Source organism: Pseudopodoces humilis, chromosome 6, assembly GCF_049639895.1.
Source record: "Pseudopodoces humilis isolate 2021_Gansu_Grassland_sample_001 chromosome 6, ASM4963989v1, whole genome shotgun sequence".
Taxonomy (NCBI): Eukaryota; Metazoa; Chordata; class Aves; order Passeriformes; family Paridae; genus Pseudopodoces; species Pseudopodoces humilis.
In genome coordinates this window covers 29,594,660-29,612,590 of record NC_142205.1, presented here as the reverse complement: position 1 = coordinate 29,612,590, position 17,931 = coordinate 29,594,660, and the positions used below count along the sequence as shown (strand labels likewise).

The 17,931-nt window shown below is 34.9% G+C and overlaps 1 protein-coding gene across 19 annotated transcripts in view; it reads right to left on the bottom strand.

Moving 5' to 3' along the window:
* Window positions 1-17,931, bottom strand: part of PCM1 (pericentriolar material 1) — a 42,593-nt gene that overhangs the window by 11,250 nt on the left and 13,412 nt on the right. For 11 of the 19 annotated variants that reach the window (XM_088056951.1, XM_088056953.1, XM_088056959.1 and 8 more), the window contains 21 exons: window positions 16,911-17,109; window positions 16,431-16,607; window positions 15,484-15,641; window positions 15,064-15,278; window positions 13,320-13,471; window positions 13,113-13,242; window positions 12,306-12,440; window positions 11,665-11,858; window positions 10,312-10,509; window positions 9,159-9,381; window positions 8,893-9,038; window positions 7,800-7,990; window positions 6,494-6,677; window positions 5,483-5,841; window positions 4,792-4,950; window positions 3,948-4,004; window positions 2,602-2,774; window positions 2,393-2,521; window positions 1,685-1,805; window positions 1,214-1,351; window positions 833-966 (listed from right to left, as the gene is read on the bottom strand). In XM_088056951.1, coding sequence (XP_087913077.1) covers window positions 833-966; window positions 1,214-1,351; window positions 1,685-1,805; window positions 2,393-2,521; window positions 2,602-2,774; window positions 3,948-4,004; window positions 4,792-4,950; window positions 5,483-5,841; window positions 6,494-6,677; window positions 7,800-7,990; window positions 8,893-9,038; window positions 9,159-9,381; window positions 10,312-10,509; window positions 11,665-11,858; window positions 12,306-12,440; window positions 13,113-13,242; window positions 13,320-13,471; window positions 15,064-15,278; window positions 15,484-15,641; window positions 16,431-16,607; window positions 16,911-17,109 — 3,572 coding nt within the window. Of the gene's footprint in view, window positions 1-832; window positions 967-1,213; window positions 1,352-1,684; window positions 1,806-2,392; window positions 2,522-2,601; window positions 2,775-3,947; window positions 4,005-4,791; window positions 4,951-5,482; window positions 5,842-6,493; window positions 6,678-7,799; window positions 7,991-8,892; window positions 9,039-9,158; window positions 9,382-10,311; window positions 10,510-11,664; window positions 11,859-12,305; window positions 12,441-13,112; window positions 13,243-13,319; window positions 13,472-15,063; window positions 15,279-15,483; window positions 15,642-16,430; window positions 16,608-16,906; window positions 17,110-17,931 lie in introns of those variants that run through there. The other 8 variants (XM_088056955.1, XM_014262657.2, XM_088056958.1 and 5 more) reach the window with 5 other exon arrangements.

Sequence of the window (17,931 nt, the reverse complement as noted above, 5' to 3'; positions counted from 1 at the left end):
AATGTTTGGCCAAACTAAGAAGCCTCATATATTGTGGCTGTGTACACAAGTGCATTAAAGTGTATATTAAGATATCTACTGTTACATGCAGCCTTAAAATTGCAAATAAAAACCAAGTTTTCAGGTACTCAGACATGTCAACAATATACAGTTTTTAAACCTAGTATCAACCAAATACCTTATTAGACAATCCTAAGCTTATACACTCTGCATACATATAGAAAAGAACAGGGAGATGCCTTAACTATTTAACAACTCAATCTTCTCTGCTCTCCAACCTTGCAAAGGAGGAACTGTGACTATTTCTCCTTCTTTAAAGAAGAACATTTCTTCTCTGTAGTCACAGAAGTTAAAAATATCTCAACAACTTTAAATATATTTGTAAAGAGGAGAAAACAATGCTAAATTCAACTACTCAGAAGTATTCTTAAAACATACCCTATTACTGTATATGTAACCGTTTTAATTAGTGATCTCAGTTCTGTCTGCTAAAAGGCACCAAATATTTCACAAGTACATTCTCAAACTTTCCTATATTTAATTTTGTCAGCTCCAAAGCAAGCAACCTCTACTCTTTTTGATATCAAGTCCACCTGCCCTATGAAATCTAGAAACCTCACTCTTTATTTCTCCTATTAAAAACTACCCAGAATCTTGCTGTGGAAGCATCTAGTTCTTACTTACTCTTCAGCATTGTCTGCAACCGAACACATATTTATTGGCAGCTGTTTCTAAGAGGCAAGCTTTAGGTTTTAAATAACGTTCTTCTGTGCAATTATACAAGTGCTTTTCTCATTCTTCTAATTCCCACCATATTATAAAGACCCCTTACCTTCAGAAAAGGAATGACCTCTTTCATAATTGCTTTAATCTGCCGGTCAAGCTGCTGAGTATCTATACGAGGACATGGAACTGCAGAAACATCATCTGACTGTGGCACAGACTGACATTCACTCGTACCTGGACCTTGTTTTAATTTTAAAAAAAAAGTAAAAAAGCAGTACATTTAATACATTCAACATTACTATTAAATAAATACCACTTTCAAAAACTTATTTTTTATTTTAAAAAATAAATACTATTTCCTTAAGTATGTAAATACCCTTTCAAACTTTGCTAAGCTTTCAATTTAAATAAAGAGGAAACCAATTTAGCTTGATAGTTATTATAATTATTTTCTAAAACTAAGTAAAATATATGTATATGTGCATACCTTCTAATTTAGCAGTAGAAGCACCCTGAAAATTACTAGAGCAGCCCTCAGAGTCAAGGGTACTTTCAGCTTCAACTTTCATACGCTCATATTCCCTCATCCAAGACAAAGCTTTATCTAAGTGAATGACTGTGTTGCCTATATTTAGAATAAAAACACTTTTTAATCTAAATAAAAAGTTTTCAATTGATAGACAAATAAACAATAATAAAAATTACTTTAAGGCTCCAAGTTTTGAAATCTACATATAACTAGTTATAACATTTTATTACTTTGATATATAATAAGCTATTATATTATTACTTTGATAAACTCAGTGTATCACAATTAGGTAATTTAATTATGTTTTGTCTTACAAAACGTGTAATTACACACTAGAAATCAAATAACAGTGTACAAAAGTGCAGACAGTTGCAGGCATTTAGGGAGAGAGAAAGTAACACCTAAAACAGTAAGTCACATCATTCTCACCAAGGTCATCAGTGGCAAAGGGTTCAAAATTTGAAGAAGTAGACATAGTACTCCCATTGTCTACATCAGGTTGTTCACAATCTTGACATGCTTCTGTAGGAAAGTTCTTGCCAAAAGTTTCCTAAAACATACCAGACAAATGAATACAAAGAAGGAACACACCATACTCTCACATATGTGTGAACAAGCCCACAGTTCTTTTCAATGACTTGTGGTATGAGGGTTCATCACCAGACTGCCTGACTGGAGAACAACCCTACTTTCAGGATATAAATCCTTCAGGTGAATCTACCGTACTTGCTTCAAACACTTCAAGTACAAAATATGCAAGGAACTGTACAGAGGTGTAAGTAATTTTTTAAATACAAAAAAAGCAAAAATTTTTAGAGATTCATGAGATCAGTATTTGCCCTGACCGTACTCAGAAGAGAATTTTGTCTCTTTCTGAATGTATCAGTTTCCGATTTACATCCCTCTCCATGTTTCATTCATCCCTGACACGTCATTCATTTGCAGTACTGAGAATCTTACCACATTTTATCACTTTTGCATTGATTCTCTTGCCACTAGTTGGTTAGAGTAGTCTGTGTAAGTCGATACTAATTTTAATGAAATTCAAATCCTAGTATATTTCAGTAGATAAGCATGTATGTGTGCTAACTGAAATACAGGAAAAGCCGTCAGTAGCTTCTGAATTTGAAAACTTACATCATCTGTAGAGGCAATGCTTTCACTAGGAGTGAGTTCAGAATTTGATGCCACCCATGTTGCAGAATTCAGTGATTTTGCACACTTCCCTTTTTCATTTTTCTCAGATATATGTCTGGTCACTATATCCTGGAAAAGATAAGCTATGCTGTAAAAAAAGATCTAAAGTTTGCTTTATTCATGTTGAAAATAAAAAATTCTGTGCATACCTGTAAAGCATATAGAGCCCTTTGCCTCAGATAATCTGTATTTAGCAGCTGAAGCTCATGGAAAAGTTCTATAAGAAAGTGGGGACGAGACTCATTTTGAGAAATAAGAGTTGCTACTTCAGAATAAATTGTGTCTCGCAAAGCTTCAAACATAGAAAGATCACTACCAGTTTCTGTAGAAAAAAATAAAGGAACTTGTTAAGTCCTTGACAGGCATCCATTTAATAGACAACTGCCTATCAGGTATTCAAGTTACAGGTATACAAATTATGTCTCAACCATCGCAGATTCCCTAATAAAGCTGCTTTCATGAAGCTTATTAATTTCCTGAAGGGCAAACATGCTTAAATTATCCCTTATGCAATCTTTAATATATGAAATACAAAATACAGCAATCATAAAATTAATTTTCTTTACACTTCTGGACAATATCTTTAGAAAGCATTCTTTATAATAGAGAATAATGCACACACCACAATGATGCTTTCAGAATAGGTATTAAACACTGAAAATGGAGTTTTAAGACATTTCAAGAAACATAGCAAAAGGTCTCAAGTTTATATAGTACAAAGAGTCCACACTTCTGCAACACAAGCAGCATTAAAGAAAGCTTTAGACTGAACTCAAGAAAGCCACTCTTTCCCAACATAAAAGGTACATTCTCATACATGTCTAGTGTCACTCCCAAGTTCACAAAAAAAACCTCCTACCCTTAAACCCTATTATATATGTATGTGAAGAAAATGTATTCCCTAATAAATCTCCCATTCACTTGAAAATTAAGTATTATCCTTGCATCACATCAATCAAACTATTACCTACATTATTTGAAAAGTGCTGAATGGAAACATAGTTAAATTTGGAAAACTCAGTTTAACAGATGTGTATTTGTTAGTATTCAAGTTAATGAAGTTATCAGCAAAACAGCAAACATTACTGTGCAACTTGATTATCAGCAATTTTTTTAAGCACAGGGAAGCTTTTTCAGCCTTTGAAAAGTTACCACAATTTGCTTCCCTCCTCCATACGTAATATGTAATAGAAGCATTTAAACATGCTAAAAATGCCTACTGAAATCAGTTTTTTGATGTAGTATCTACCTCTGTATTTTCTATTTGTAAATTGTTACTCATCAAGAATGTGGTAACCATGTTCTCCACAACTGTAATTCAAAGCATTGTGTAATACTGCATTTCATTAAGTAACTTGTCTCAGTTACAGAGAAGGTGCTGCCATAGCACTAATCTTGAACATCTGCTAAACAGTGAGTTATAGGACCAAAGGTAAGAGAAGAAAAAAAAAATAAATAATAGGATATTGTTGAAGCTAAGCAGTGAATGCATTACCTGGCGCTTCAATGCATGCATTTCTGTTAGACTGCTGCAGAATTCTCCTAGCATGCGCTGTAGGAAAGTGGGGATAGACAGTGATAAACACAAAAATGCGCACCAGAAATAAAGACAGGGTCTATACAAAACAGCAGGAGGAAGACTGCTTAGTTATCCAAACCACATCAGAGCTGCTTATTGTGAGAATGAGAACTTGACCAGTGAAATTTATTATGTACACTAATAAACAGCTCTTAGTGCGGACACAGCTACACTGGCAAAGCTTTATATTGTGCTACAATGACTACAATTTCCGCATCTCTCAAACAAAACAGAAATACTGGCAGAACCAAAAAAGGCACAGGAGAGAGAATTTTTATGACCTAGATACAAGAAAAGCAGTGCAGATGGCAAAAATGAAGGGGTTTATGTGATGTTATAAGACTGAATTTGAATGATATTTGATGGAGCTCATTTAAGCACGAATAGGAAGGAGACATGTATGCAGTACAGGATGTAGTTTAAACGCTAAGGAAAGTTTCATCAGTTTTGCAGTTACTTTGTATAAAATCACCAGAAAATAGGTGAGATTGGTTACACTTTTGCTTCTTGTACTGTAACAGGTTTCTAAATTACTTTAATCAAGTACTTAATATACAGAAAACACCCCAAAGCAATTACTATCCCACTTTTTAGACATTTACATTTACAGCATCCTTAGAAATTAAAATGCAAAATCCACATACTAAATATACAGTCCTGTCTTCCTGTCAAAATGCACTGCGTTCAAGTAACACACTAACAACTAAGGTCCCTTACTCACACAAGTTGACAAAAAAATTAGGCATTTAGAGAAGAGTACCTGAAGACATTTCTGTAGATCTACTGTATTTAATTATTTTTTCCAGTTGTTCCTGATTCCTCTTGCTGAACACCTTTGCATGAACCACGTCATCAGAGTGACTGCTTTTATTGTTCTTGCAGGGTCCACACACACTAGAAGCACTTGCACTTTCATAACCTAATGGGAGAAAATGCAAAGGAAGAAATAAAGAAACAGTGTACAAAATGTTTTACTGCTTTAAAAAATTTGTTCAAAGGCACTCTTAAAGATGCAAAATACTAATGATGCTTCCTAGACTAAAATTTTCCTCCGTACATTGAAGCCATCCAGCAGTACTAAATCCTCAGCAACCTCAACAGTACTACTATACTACTATTGTCCCTCTTTCCTCAGAATTTCAATGAAGCATATTTTTCAGCAAATAATCCAGTCTGAACACGAAGACAATGAAGATTCTCCTTGTTATTTCAAATCTGCACATATCTGTATCCATGATCCTTTTAAATCATGGTATCTCAATTGGTTATTTATTTTCTATTTACTGAAGTCCTAAAAAAACTTATGCAGTTGTATTATATAAAATGAAGTCATTTCAATAACTTATTTTCATTATTATAGCTACCATTTATGGAGAATAAATTCTCTGGAATATAATGATTATAATCCAAGCCAAGTTTGCCACAGTACCCAAGATTACTTTACAACCTACCAGAATTTTTAATTCTGCCTTTTAGCTGAGAAGAACTCTTCCTCTTATTCTTTGATTTGGGTGTTTTATCTTTTGATGCCAGGCTTGCTTGTGCTGATGCTTTTCTAGATCTAAATGTCTTTGTCACAGTAGTTGGGTCTATTGGATCAGGCATGCTACTGAAACTCTCCAAAGACTCTTCATCAAAATCTCTTCTCCGGTTCCTATCACACTGATTTTTATGACCAGAAGCAATGTTTTGTACTGAAACTGCAAAACCTGCTTTCAGATGAGACTGATCATCTTTTTTCATTTCTTGGCTATCATCAAGCCATGTTGATCTGTTTTCCATTTCCTCTTCAGGCTGTCTATGAGTCCTTCTGTCAGAAAAAAAAAGACCCACAGACCAACCTCAGTACACCATAACCTAGTCTCTCAGATAGAAACATCATGTATTACCAGGCAAACAGTTTATCCGTAAAGCAAATTACATGCCCTTGTTATTTAGACACCAAATGAATATTGAAAAATAAATAATTCCAGAGAACCCTTCCAAATGGAAAACAGAACAACTTCCCATCTATTGCTGGTTTCAACACGAACATATTTATGCAGCTACTGCTGTGCTCAAATAGTACCACAGATAAAACATTTCTTAAAGCAATATTCAGTACAATCTACAGTAGCAGAAAAAAAATAAGCATTCACTGAATTTACATCCTTTAGTAATTCAAACAACTCAGTTTCAAAATAATCCCACATGAACAAAATCCTCCTCCACTTACAGAAAGTGTTACAAAACCACTCCAAGGCTGCATTTGATTTTAAAATGTTCATTAAATGATACATTAATATATAGAGAAGCAGAACACAGCTGTAAAAAATTAAAAAAATTAAACCAGAAATTACGAAAGTAAAGCTCATATCGTAATTCTATGACAACAAATTCCCTTAATGAATGATGAATTCCCACAAGCCCCAGAAAAGGGAAGAGAAAGTATTAAAGGAGACCTGCACTTTGACATTAAATACCTTTGTTTTTCTGCTCCATTAGAGGAACTGCTTTCAAAAGGTTTGGGGAATGCCACATAATCAGTTTTCCCAGAAGTATTATGATCTAGAGGATGTTGTTGCTCCTGCTGCTCACTGCTGCGTGGAGAAACATTCTGTGCAAAATCTCCAAAACCAGATGGGAACACTGGATTATAGTTAATACCTACAAAGTAAACAAGAGAGTCAGAAGATTTTACCTCATCTATTTGTGTAGTAAAATTCAAATTTGAGGCAGCATGAAATTATGAAGCAAAAATACAGTGGGGAAGTAAGCAAGAACTATTTTCATCCTGAAAGCACTGTAAGCAATCAGAATTTATCTTTAGTGCAGGTTTCAAACACTACTGGATACTACAATTCCATCAGTGGATATGAAGGTCCTTCAAGAAACTCCAGCAAAGAGCTCCTAAAAGTGAAAGCAAAAATAACAACAGTTCCAAAAAAAAGGCAGAATTCTGTCTCCCTAAAAACCTTATTGATATTTCAACCACCATCAAATTGACGAGAAAATTCCAATGGTTCAAGTACTTACAGAGCCAAAGAAGTCAGATTCATACTACTTCAATTTTAACATCTGAATCTTTATGGAAGTGCCAAACTGAATGTAACTATACTTTTGGACAGGTTCCATGCGATTTTAAAAATGTTCTCAAATAGAAAACAAACTTTGCAATTTGGAAGTTGTAATCTAGATCTATGCCTATTTCCTGGTTTCCTAATAAGACTGAAATATATTTAGACAGTTTTGTTTATTTTAAATTATACAATAAAACACCTACATTCCTTTCCTCCAAATTCAACAGCGAAAGTAGATTAGGAAAATTGCATCCAAGTCAACAGTTACTGTATAACTCTGAGGGGAACAAAAACTGGTTAACAGGCTCCATTTACAGGCATTTATAACAAACATGAGTGTTTGAAGTTCCAAGAGAAACAGAAATAATTACCAAGTGCCACCTTCCAATTACAGGATTCACTTAGAACACGATTTCAACTATAAAATGATTGTTGAAGGTACATAAAAGCATCAAACATTGTTTTTCATACGTTGGATGATGTGAGCATTTTCAAGTATAACTAACTTCATACTGACAGAGTCTTGCTCTTCATACTGAAGTAAAAATATACAATTACCAGCAGTAAATAGTAAACTTCTGCTTAAGACCATTTCAATACAAAGGAAAAGTAACAAAGTTTCATTAAGTTCACATTACAATTTCAATTAAATGAGAAAATGTCAATTTTTTAAATTCATGTTACTTCTCACACCTATAGTAGTACTCACCTGGAGTAAAGGAAGAAAAATTATTAAATCCTGGAACACTAAAGAGGTTCATAGGTTGTGGAGGGAAGTTGAATGGACAGAAAACAGGAGAGGGAGGAGGTGGTGCACTACTGCCTCTCTCCTTTCTTGATGATTTCTCTTGACGCTGTTTTTCTTGTTGCTGCATAAGATCACTTAACATTTGTTTCAACCTTGAAAATAAGAAAAAATAACAATGTGGGGAAAAAAAAGAAAATCACAGGAAAACTCTAAATTTAATTTGAATTTGAAAACAGTCAATTAATTTGAGCTTCATATTATTTTACCTACACCATGTAACATATATAAAGAAGAGCTCTATTTGGCTAATAAAAAAAACCCTCAAGACAAAAATTACTTGTATTTAATCCTGAGTTGGTTTAAAATTAACTGCTCTGTACTAGTGGTCATATATACACAGATTAAACATCCTTGCAAGAACAAAAAAAAAATTGACTAGTTACTAAAGAAATAAGCAAGCTGAAAACTTCAACAGAAACAATCAAATATACAATTTACAGAACTGAGGTTAAAATTAATTCAAAAGATTGTGTAAGAGGACAGCACCTATATACCACTTACCAAAAACAAAACAGAGATGAAGAGCTTCAACTTTCATGCAATGAATTAAAATGACTATTACATCTTTTTTGAAAAAAGATCATTTTTCAGGCAAATGTAGTACATAAAAATAGAAGGCGAGAAGCATAAATTCTAACTGAAAACACTACAAAAGGACAAAAAGCTTTTTGTTGTATATTACCATTAGAATTCAGAATCTTGCCAGGTAGTCTAGTGAGGACTACAGACACAAGCATATTAAAAAATAACTATTGCAACTGATTTTTGCTAGTAAATATTACTGAGAAAGTACTCTTAAACGTGTTAAAGAGGCAGTGGGGAAAAAGAAAAGACAACCAGAAATGCTGCATACAATTTCAAAAGCTCATAATCATCTCAGAAGTTCAAGAGTCACATGTTTAACCATTATCTGTAATATTTTATTAACATAACCATATTCCTGTTACTGAAGCATTTCAAATTCCATAGTTAAACACTAATAGAGTCAACAAACCTTTGGACATTATTCTGCTGCCAAGTCAGTTGAGTGTAACACTGATTTAATTGATGCATAATAAGATGTATCTGCGACGATGCAACATTATTGGGCATCATACTGTAGGGGCCTGTAAGCAAAGTCTGAAGAAGGCAAGAGAGCGTCTGTGGAAAGAAAATATGTAACAGTGACGAATTACAAAAACCAGAAGCAATTGCTAGAAAAAGTTAGAAAGAGAACAAAAGACAAATAAGAACAGCAAAATAACTGTTCTTCATATCTACCTGTTGATCCTGCATCAAAGTTTGACAAATGCTGACACTAAATTCATGCTGTTTCTTCAGCTGATTGATCTGCTCTTGCCACTGTTCCTTTTCTTCCACATAGGAAAGCTCAGACATCCACCGAAAATTTTCCTGACGCCGCATACTTATGTTTTGCTGTTGCCTAGCCTTAGATGCTGGACGAAAATTTCCATCTGCTGAAAGGGGATGGCAATTTTTCCACCTGGGTTAGGAAAATTTGAAAAATGAGGACAAAATCAGACAACTCAAACAAGTAATGATACTTCCATTATTCAAATTATATTTAAGTTGTACATCAAAAACTCACACGGCAAAGGCCAGTTAATCACACATGCCATTTTTTGAATCCAATACTATCCTAAACAAATGGAAAACAGGAGTCCCCCACCTGCCTATGACTGTCAAAAAAGAAGGGTTAAGACTGTGTCTGGGTCTTGATTTTAGTATTTTCCATTACTATATAACATGTACTCGATGAAAATAGAAGCCACCAGCATAATACATTGACAAGTCCAGCTCCTGATTAACCCACTGTCTACTAAAATCATTTTGGTATCCAAACCTGAAGAAATAACTGCAGAGATATACATTATTTTTAACATGGCATTTTCATTTAATCACACAAAGGTTATGAAATAAGTCAATCAGGTAAACCAAAGTTAAAATTATTCACAATAATTAAGAAATAGTTTTCACAACTACAGAAGCCAGCAATTTAGAAGGAAAAATTTCAGAGTTAGTTTAATTCTCCGAACTACTGTTTTTTAAGAGACTGATCTATATCACAGCAAAAATTTCACACAGATTGGTTATCTTTCAAGATGATTAAAAATAAATGGGAACATCAGGAGCCACTGCCACACAACTGGAGAGCTCAATGGCAGACTTTTAATAAGACTGAAAACAAAACACCAAATCAGTTATATGCATTGCAGCTACAAAGACTCAGATAAGAAATTGCCACTACACACAGCTCCCTAATAAGCAGAAAGAAATCTTCATTTGCTGTCAGAATGCCTTGTAGCTAATGCAATGCTTCTTCCACCCTCTTCCAAATACACTCAGACAAGCATTAGATCAACAAATAACTACTAACTACTACTAACAAATAACTACTAAATAAGCTACTAACCTATCTTTGTTTCCTTTAACAAAATAGGCATTTTCTGGTATGTTGTTATTGGGATAAACAGAGAAACTGTCATTCAAACTGGATGCATCTTCTTCCTCTTCTTCTGCCTGACCAACTCCATCAGAGAGATAACCGTCTTCATCTCCATTGTCTTCCTCTAGGGCACACTGGGTAGAACCTCCCCAGGTAGCCATTGTCCTAGTGAACATTGCAGGGTTAGGGAGAAAAAGGGTGTTTGGAAAAAGAGTATTTTTTTTCAAATTTATGATGAATTACTTAAACAATCTGTTGACAATTGCAAGTCTATCTGCAATGAATCAAGCTGCACTAAAAAGAATTAAACCGTTCTAAACATGAGCCAGCAGTGTGCCCACATGGCCAAGAAGGCCAATCAGGAACAGTGTGGCCAGAAAGACCAGGGAAGTGATTCTTCCCCTGTACTTGGCACATGGTAGGCCACACCTTGAGTGCTGGGTCCAGTGCTGGGCCCCAGGAAATTAGGAAGGACATTGAGAAGCTGGAGCATGTCCAGAGAAGGGCAACAAGGCTGGTGAAGGGTCTAGAACACAAGTCCTATGAGGAGTGGCTGAGGGAGCTGGGGTTGTTTAGCCTGGAGGGGTTTTAGGGGAGACTGTATTACTCCCTACAGCTGCCTGAAAGGAGGGTGTAGCCAGGTGGAGGTCAGCCTCATCTCCCAGGCAACCAGTGACAAGACATGAGGACAATCTTAAGCTGCGTCAGGGAAGGTTTAGGCTGGACATTAGGAAGAAGTTCTTCACAGACTGACCGAGCATTGGAATGGGCTATCCAGGTAGGTGGTGGAGTCACCATCCCTGGAGGCATTTAAGAAAAGACTGGATGGGCCATCCAGTGCCATGGTTTCATTGGCAAGGTGGTGTCAGGTCATAAGTTAGACTCAACCTTCAAGGTCTTTTCCAACCCAGTTGACTCTGTGATTCTCACCAATGCAAACTTGCATTCTGCTTCTATACTGGGACAGATAAATGAAATTACTGTCTGTTTTGGAAATGTATTACTTTACTACGCTATAAAATGGGTATCGATGAAAAAAAAAACTACTCTGATCACTTGGCATTTTCCATACATTTTCTTCTCCTTCGATGATTCTTTTCCCCACTGGTAGAAAAGGAGAGACTAAATATGCTGGGAAAATCCATAAAACTGGCAGGCTGCTAAATAACAGTCACTTTGCAAGTCAAGAAATTAATTTCCTACTCTGTTAAATCATCACATTCAGTGTTCAGATGAAGACAGGAAACTGCCCCCAACACTGACATCCCACTAAACAACAGAAGCACCCATTGATTAATATAGAACAACTTGTGCTCTTACTTTTCAGTCCTGCTCTGCTGTGGAGTACAATGGGCTTCTGACCCTTCACTTTTAACAGATGCAGCAACAGTAGATATTGTTTCTGCAAGCTCTCTCCTTCTCTGATCTTCAGCCATTAAAGCTTCTAGTTGCTTTCTTCTCTGTCGCAATTTTTCTCTTAAAATCTCATGTCTTCTCATCTCAGACCATAACTGCTTGCAGTATGAATATAGAATATAGAATATAATACCAGCATAATTTCCAGAAAGAATAAGTACTATCCAGATCATTATTAAAGACAATTTCAGGGGAAAGGGTGAAGGAAAACACAAAGATAAACCAGGCTTCAACAAATATTTTCATCATTTTCTCCAGAGATGACCTGACTACAGTATACATCAACAAATGTTCACAGTAAAAGTTGAAAATTAATTCAACTTTCATATTAATATTTGGTAACAAGTGCTATATATATATATATAAATAATATGATTTATTTGTGAGAAAATTTCATTTTTTCCAAATATGAAATAAAAAAGTTATACATGCTTTGTTAAAATACCTACTACTCCAATCCAGGCCAGCTACTTAAAATGTGTTCAAGCCACCTGAAACTTCTTTCTAAACCCTTTTTAAGTCACTGTATATCAAGTATGAAATACCTCATTGCCTACTGGTACAGATTCATCACACTCAAATAAAGGCTTGCCAGCTGTGTTACACTCATTCATGGATGGAGCTGATGTTGCTTGATAAGTCTGTCTATTTGTTGGGCAGTTACCCAGTCCAGCTGACAACTGAAAGAGAAGCAAAATGGCAAAACAGAGTATAATACCTTTCTAAAACTTACCAGCAGTTAAATCCCAACACCGTTCAGGCTTTGTGAGCCAAGAAAGTCAGTATCTTGGGAATAGGACTTTTGAATCAAGACTAAATATTTACTTCAAAACTTACCTAGAAATCAACAAAACTTAATTTACATATTATTAGTTAATGTTCTAGATGCACTCTATTGATACTTTACTGCTCACTTCATAGAAAGAGCATGCAAAACAGTAAGGTTCTTAGAGAGTTAAAATGCAATGAAGTGTTGATCATGCTTACAAGACACAGCATTGTTCCAAAATACCAATGACTACTAAGAGAAGTAAACAAACCGTGACTGACAAATTTCTGGCTAAAACTAAGACAGAAGGTTCTGTATCTTTGAAGACTCTATCAAGTCTTTTTTAGACAAACTGCAGTGAAATTAAGATACACTAACCACTGAACAAGAACCACTGAAAAGTAAATAACATAAGCACACTATGTTTAAAGCAGACTAAGTTTAAAAGTCCACCTGCTTACACTATACAAGTATTACCAATTTTAAGTTTTATCCAATTTTCATAAGGAAAAAATGGTGAGCAGGATACTTTATGGTTTTTTGCTCAACACCTTAAGATAGCAAAGAAATACTTTCTACCTACTTGAAGGTCAGGACAAGCTTTCTGTAACACTTGAATTTTTTCCTGGATTTCAATCAGTTTTCTTCTTTCTTCTTGTAACTGCTTAAGCTCCCGTTGCTGCTGCTGAAGTTTAGCTTCATAGAACTTCTCCCTGTGTGAGTTATCCAAATGTTACTTGGCAAGAAGTTGCCTGAAGCACAGCACTACCATCCTCTGACAAAGGCTTACCTTGCTTTTTCATTCAGTCGTACATCTTTTTTTAACTTGTTGGAACTTGCTCGGACATTGTTTGGTTGTTGCTTTGTCTCTTCCATCTCACACAACAAGTCACCAATATTAGACGCATTTGCAATTGTTCCTTGAGGTTCTGGATCATCATCCTAAAAGGATGTCAGAAAGGCAGTTAGATTTGTATCAAGTTGATACAAAAAAAAAAAAAAAAGTAACAAATCTAGTTTGTTAAGCTTGTCTAGTTTGATTTTTTCAAAACTAATCACTCCGAATAGCTTTACCTTTAGTCCAAATCAAGAACTGAGAAATCATTATCACCATGGCATCACGACTTTAAAATAAATTGAGTTAATAAGAGAATTTGAAGTTATTTAGCTCAACCTCAACTACCGAAACTTCCACTATAAATGTAAATAATATGTCTCATTGTGGAAGCATAAACTACTTGCCTGTGACTCAGTGGACAGAAACATACAAGCATATGAAGGAGGTAGAGGTGGAAGGAGGAACAGAAGACTGAGGTGAACAAGACTGCTTATTTACTGCAGTCAGTGAAGGTAAGTATTAAGAACTTAATAACAAAACTACTCTTGAAAACTAAATCTAAAATATTTTGGAGGAAGTCCTACTGGTTTTCTATTTAGTTTTTTTTTTTTTCATAATTTCTGTATTTCCAGTTCTCAAATTGAAAATATGAAGGCTATAGCCACTGCTGCTTTTGTTTTCCAATGTGTCTTAATAAACTCTGCAGGAGAGATCACTGGTGACCAAGAATGACACACCTCACAGACCTACTGTATCTTTACTGAGTACATACACATAACAAGCCTTGGAAATATGATGATTAAACACACGCCATTAGTTATGTTATTTATTGAGGAAGCTGCTGAATCATCTCTAATTCCGATTTATAGCACTGCACAATTAGCATCTCTATAGTGATGATAAAAAACAATACTGATTAAAATGCTGAGAAGTTCCTGATAGGAGTATTATCTTGAAATAACAATATTGTGTTTGTACTGTTGCTATTTTCAAACATAGGTTCCAACTGAGCTTGATTTTTAAGTTCTCACATAAAGCCTTTTCATTTCTGGTACACCTATGTGTGTTCAGTATGCAGACATTACAGCACATGGTGCTCAAATGTGAGCTTTTGAAGGGACGTTAGATCCATGAAGTTGTACTGCTAACATCACTAAATTAACGTGAGATATTGCAAATAAAAACACTTCCAACTTATAGCTGGCCCTCAAAACTCTTGAAATAAATAAAACTGCCCCCAAACCAAAATACTGCAAGTCAAACACGCTGCAACATCCAAAGATTTTAATGAAAAGTTTGAAATTGATTGAACAACATCATAAATCCTAGGGTTCAAAAAACATAAACGTGTTGAATGTTCAGTATAATCTTAAAAAACATCTAAATTTAAAAAAAAAAAATTAAGAAATGTCTCATATTTTAAAAATTAATACTGATCAACTTCTTGATTTGCATTTTGTAATCCAGTGCTAAGGTAAAATATTAAGACCACCATTCTCTTAGGCTAGCATCCTCCAAGAAAATCCCTGAATTGAACTTCAGAAGTAGCACCCTTGAATTCAGAAAAATCAAACAGTATCTTTTCTTCCCTAGCCTAAAAATAAGCATTTTAAATGTTGCATTAAGCAGTTTTCCAACTATCAGAAGTTACACATTACATGAAATAATGAACGCTAGATTGATATTTACAGCATACCTGCACCATAGCAGCAAGGTTTTGTAACTGTCTAAGTTTCTGTTTTGCAGCTATAAGCCTATTGATCTTCTGCTCAAACTCGGCATCTCCAGCAACATCACCCAGGCTGCTTCTGTGACTAGAAATGGAATCTTCACTAACTCGATTTTCTTCCACTTCCTCATCTTCACCTTGGGGTAGGTCGAGGTGTTTGTCATTCTCCCTATTATGACAGTCTGGAAACAGGGAGAGGAGGAAACAAAACAATACCAAAGACACATTACTGAACTTCTGAAGTCCACTGTAATTAATGGACATTTGAAAAATATTAGCTTAATGATCAGACTCTCGAATACTCTGCTCATCATACAAAGATCTCCCGAACTCCATGTAGCTTATTTGAACTAAGAAGTAAAATTACTGGAAGATTTTAGAACATACCTAAGGCAGAAGACATTTTAAGAGTCCTTATATTAGCAGCAGATCGGTTGTTTATTTCACAGTCTGTATTAAGATGTCTTCCATCTCTGTTATTAGCTCCACACTGTACATTTGAGTTGCTATTTATTTCACTCCAACTACTGATTCCTTGAGGGTTTCTAGGTAAAATAATTTACTCATGTTAACTTTTTAAAAACTGGTATGTATACAATTTTACTTCAGCCTTTTTCTACCTATCATTTTTAGGAATGGATGTTGTTACCCCTCCACCTAAAAAAAATCCCAACAAAACCCCCAAACCAGCTCCACCCCATATAAAATCTGTCCAGACATTGGGAGTTTTTCCATATCCATCCTTCCAACAGATTACCTTTTTTAAAATTAAAAAAAATAAAAAAATTAAAAAAAAATAAAATAAAAGCAGCTTTAAATTATCCCCTGCAACAATCCATTAGGCCTTACAGGCATATGTCTGTTAGAAAAGCTTTATATGTTGCATAGCTAAGTGACTGTTCTACCGAGTTTCTACGGAGTGAAGATCCTCAATGCACACAGGTGCCAGACTATAGCTGTAAATGTCTCTGTAAACTGAAGGGATTTTTTACTCCAATTCTCTAGTATGAGACTGTAATCTTCTAGTGAAATTCCATACATGTAATTCACTACTTAAACCCAAAGGAATTACAGGTTTTTGAAGTCTTATAGTGATTCTCTAAATGTTCATGCTAATCTAAATAAATAATACACCAAGGATTAGACAATTATTAAACATTCATGTAACAGTTACCTCAAATTAAAAAATTTGTCATTTTGTTAGTGTAATAAGCACTTGAGTAGTAAGTGTAATAAGAATTAAGTTACTTCTGGTTGACTCAAATAATGTATTGCAGATTTCTTGAAGCAACAACTCAGCTACAAAGACTTTGGATAATAAAAAATACAATAACCTAATATTTGTAACAGGCTGTGGATCCTCATGTTCAGAATCACTTTCTGATTCTTCTGTTTCTTCCTCCTCCTTAGTGTTTTCATTCACAGCATCTGTCATCATATCAGATGTCTGCTCATAGTAGTGAACTAACTCACGTAACTCATTCAGCCTCTTACGAACCTCATTTAGCTTCCTGAGGAGGAAAAAAAGAGTATTTCATCTGTTTTGCTGTATTAAGCCAATCTATGTAGTTAAAAACAATATATATACTTTGAAGTTCTTAAGAGCTTACTGCCAGTTTCCAAGCTATAAGAACTTTCAACTTCAACCTCTGAATTCAGTTAACAGTATTAGATTGTTTACTAAGTAGTCTGGAATACTATATTAGGTAGATCAAAAAATGGAAGTAGTTACTTAAAACAAAACTTATTAAAAAAGTAACAGTCCAAATCACTAAAGCAAATGGTAAAAAAAAAAAAAATTAAAGAACTTTTACTGAAGTTTTTCTGTTGGATTTAGATTTTCATCCTCTTCACTCTCATTTTGAGAAACCAGGGAATCAGGAGGATAGGGAGCAGGTGCCAGACTATTTGATTCACCGTTGATAACAGTTACTATGCCTACAGGACCAGAAGCAGCTGAAGTTGTACTTCTTTGATCAACACTCCTTTGAGGAGAACCTGAAGCAGGAAAAACTACAGAAAAGAAATACAGCTTATGTGAACAATTCGTAATAAGGAACCTGTTTAACTGAATTTTATTAAAATAATGACAGAAAATATTATCAATAGACAAAACAGCAGTTAGTAACTTCTTCCCTTAGCGAAACAAAAGCTTTTTTCTTAAGTTTCATTGTATGCAATGTCAATAGGCAGTGTGCAATAGGGTAGCTTTTGTAAACAAGATTTCAGTTATTCCCTTTTAGCTTTATCAAATGTTAGAAGTTTTCATGATGTGAATCTGCCCATAAAGATTTTTAAGGTTTACTTAAGGCTGCACTGCTTTTTTCTAAAAGCTTACCATTTTATAATTTTGCTTAAAATAAAAACCCGAGCAAATTTTTCAGTTCTGCTAAATTCTGTTCATTTGCTGTAAAACAATCTGGATGTTTGCTTCTTCCAGCTATGTGAAATCATATCTAAGTACGTTAATATTATGTGCATAAAATACATACGGAAAAACTGAGGTATAGTAACATAACTATTAAATCAGCATGTCCTTCAAGTGCATGCTTCAAGGCCTCATTTCTCAATGCTAACCAGAATATGCTGCGTTCACCCCTCAGAAGTTTCCAGCTACAGGACAAACTTCAGTACAAATGCATTGCTAGAACCAACAGAGAAAGAGCTGCAAGTGGATAGGTCTGCATCAATAAGCAGAGCACAAAGCCATTAAGAGGAAAGGCCAAAGCTCTAATCCAGTCAGACAGGTAAGGCCTTCTAGAATGGCCTGTGACTGAAATCCCTGCCAGCCTGAAAGCCTTTTGACGGAGAGGGAGCAAAGCCATATTGCCATAA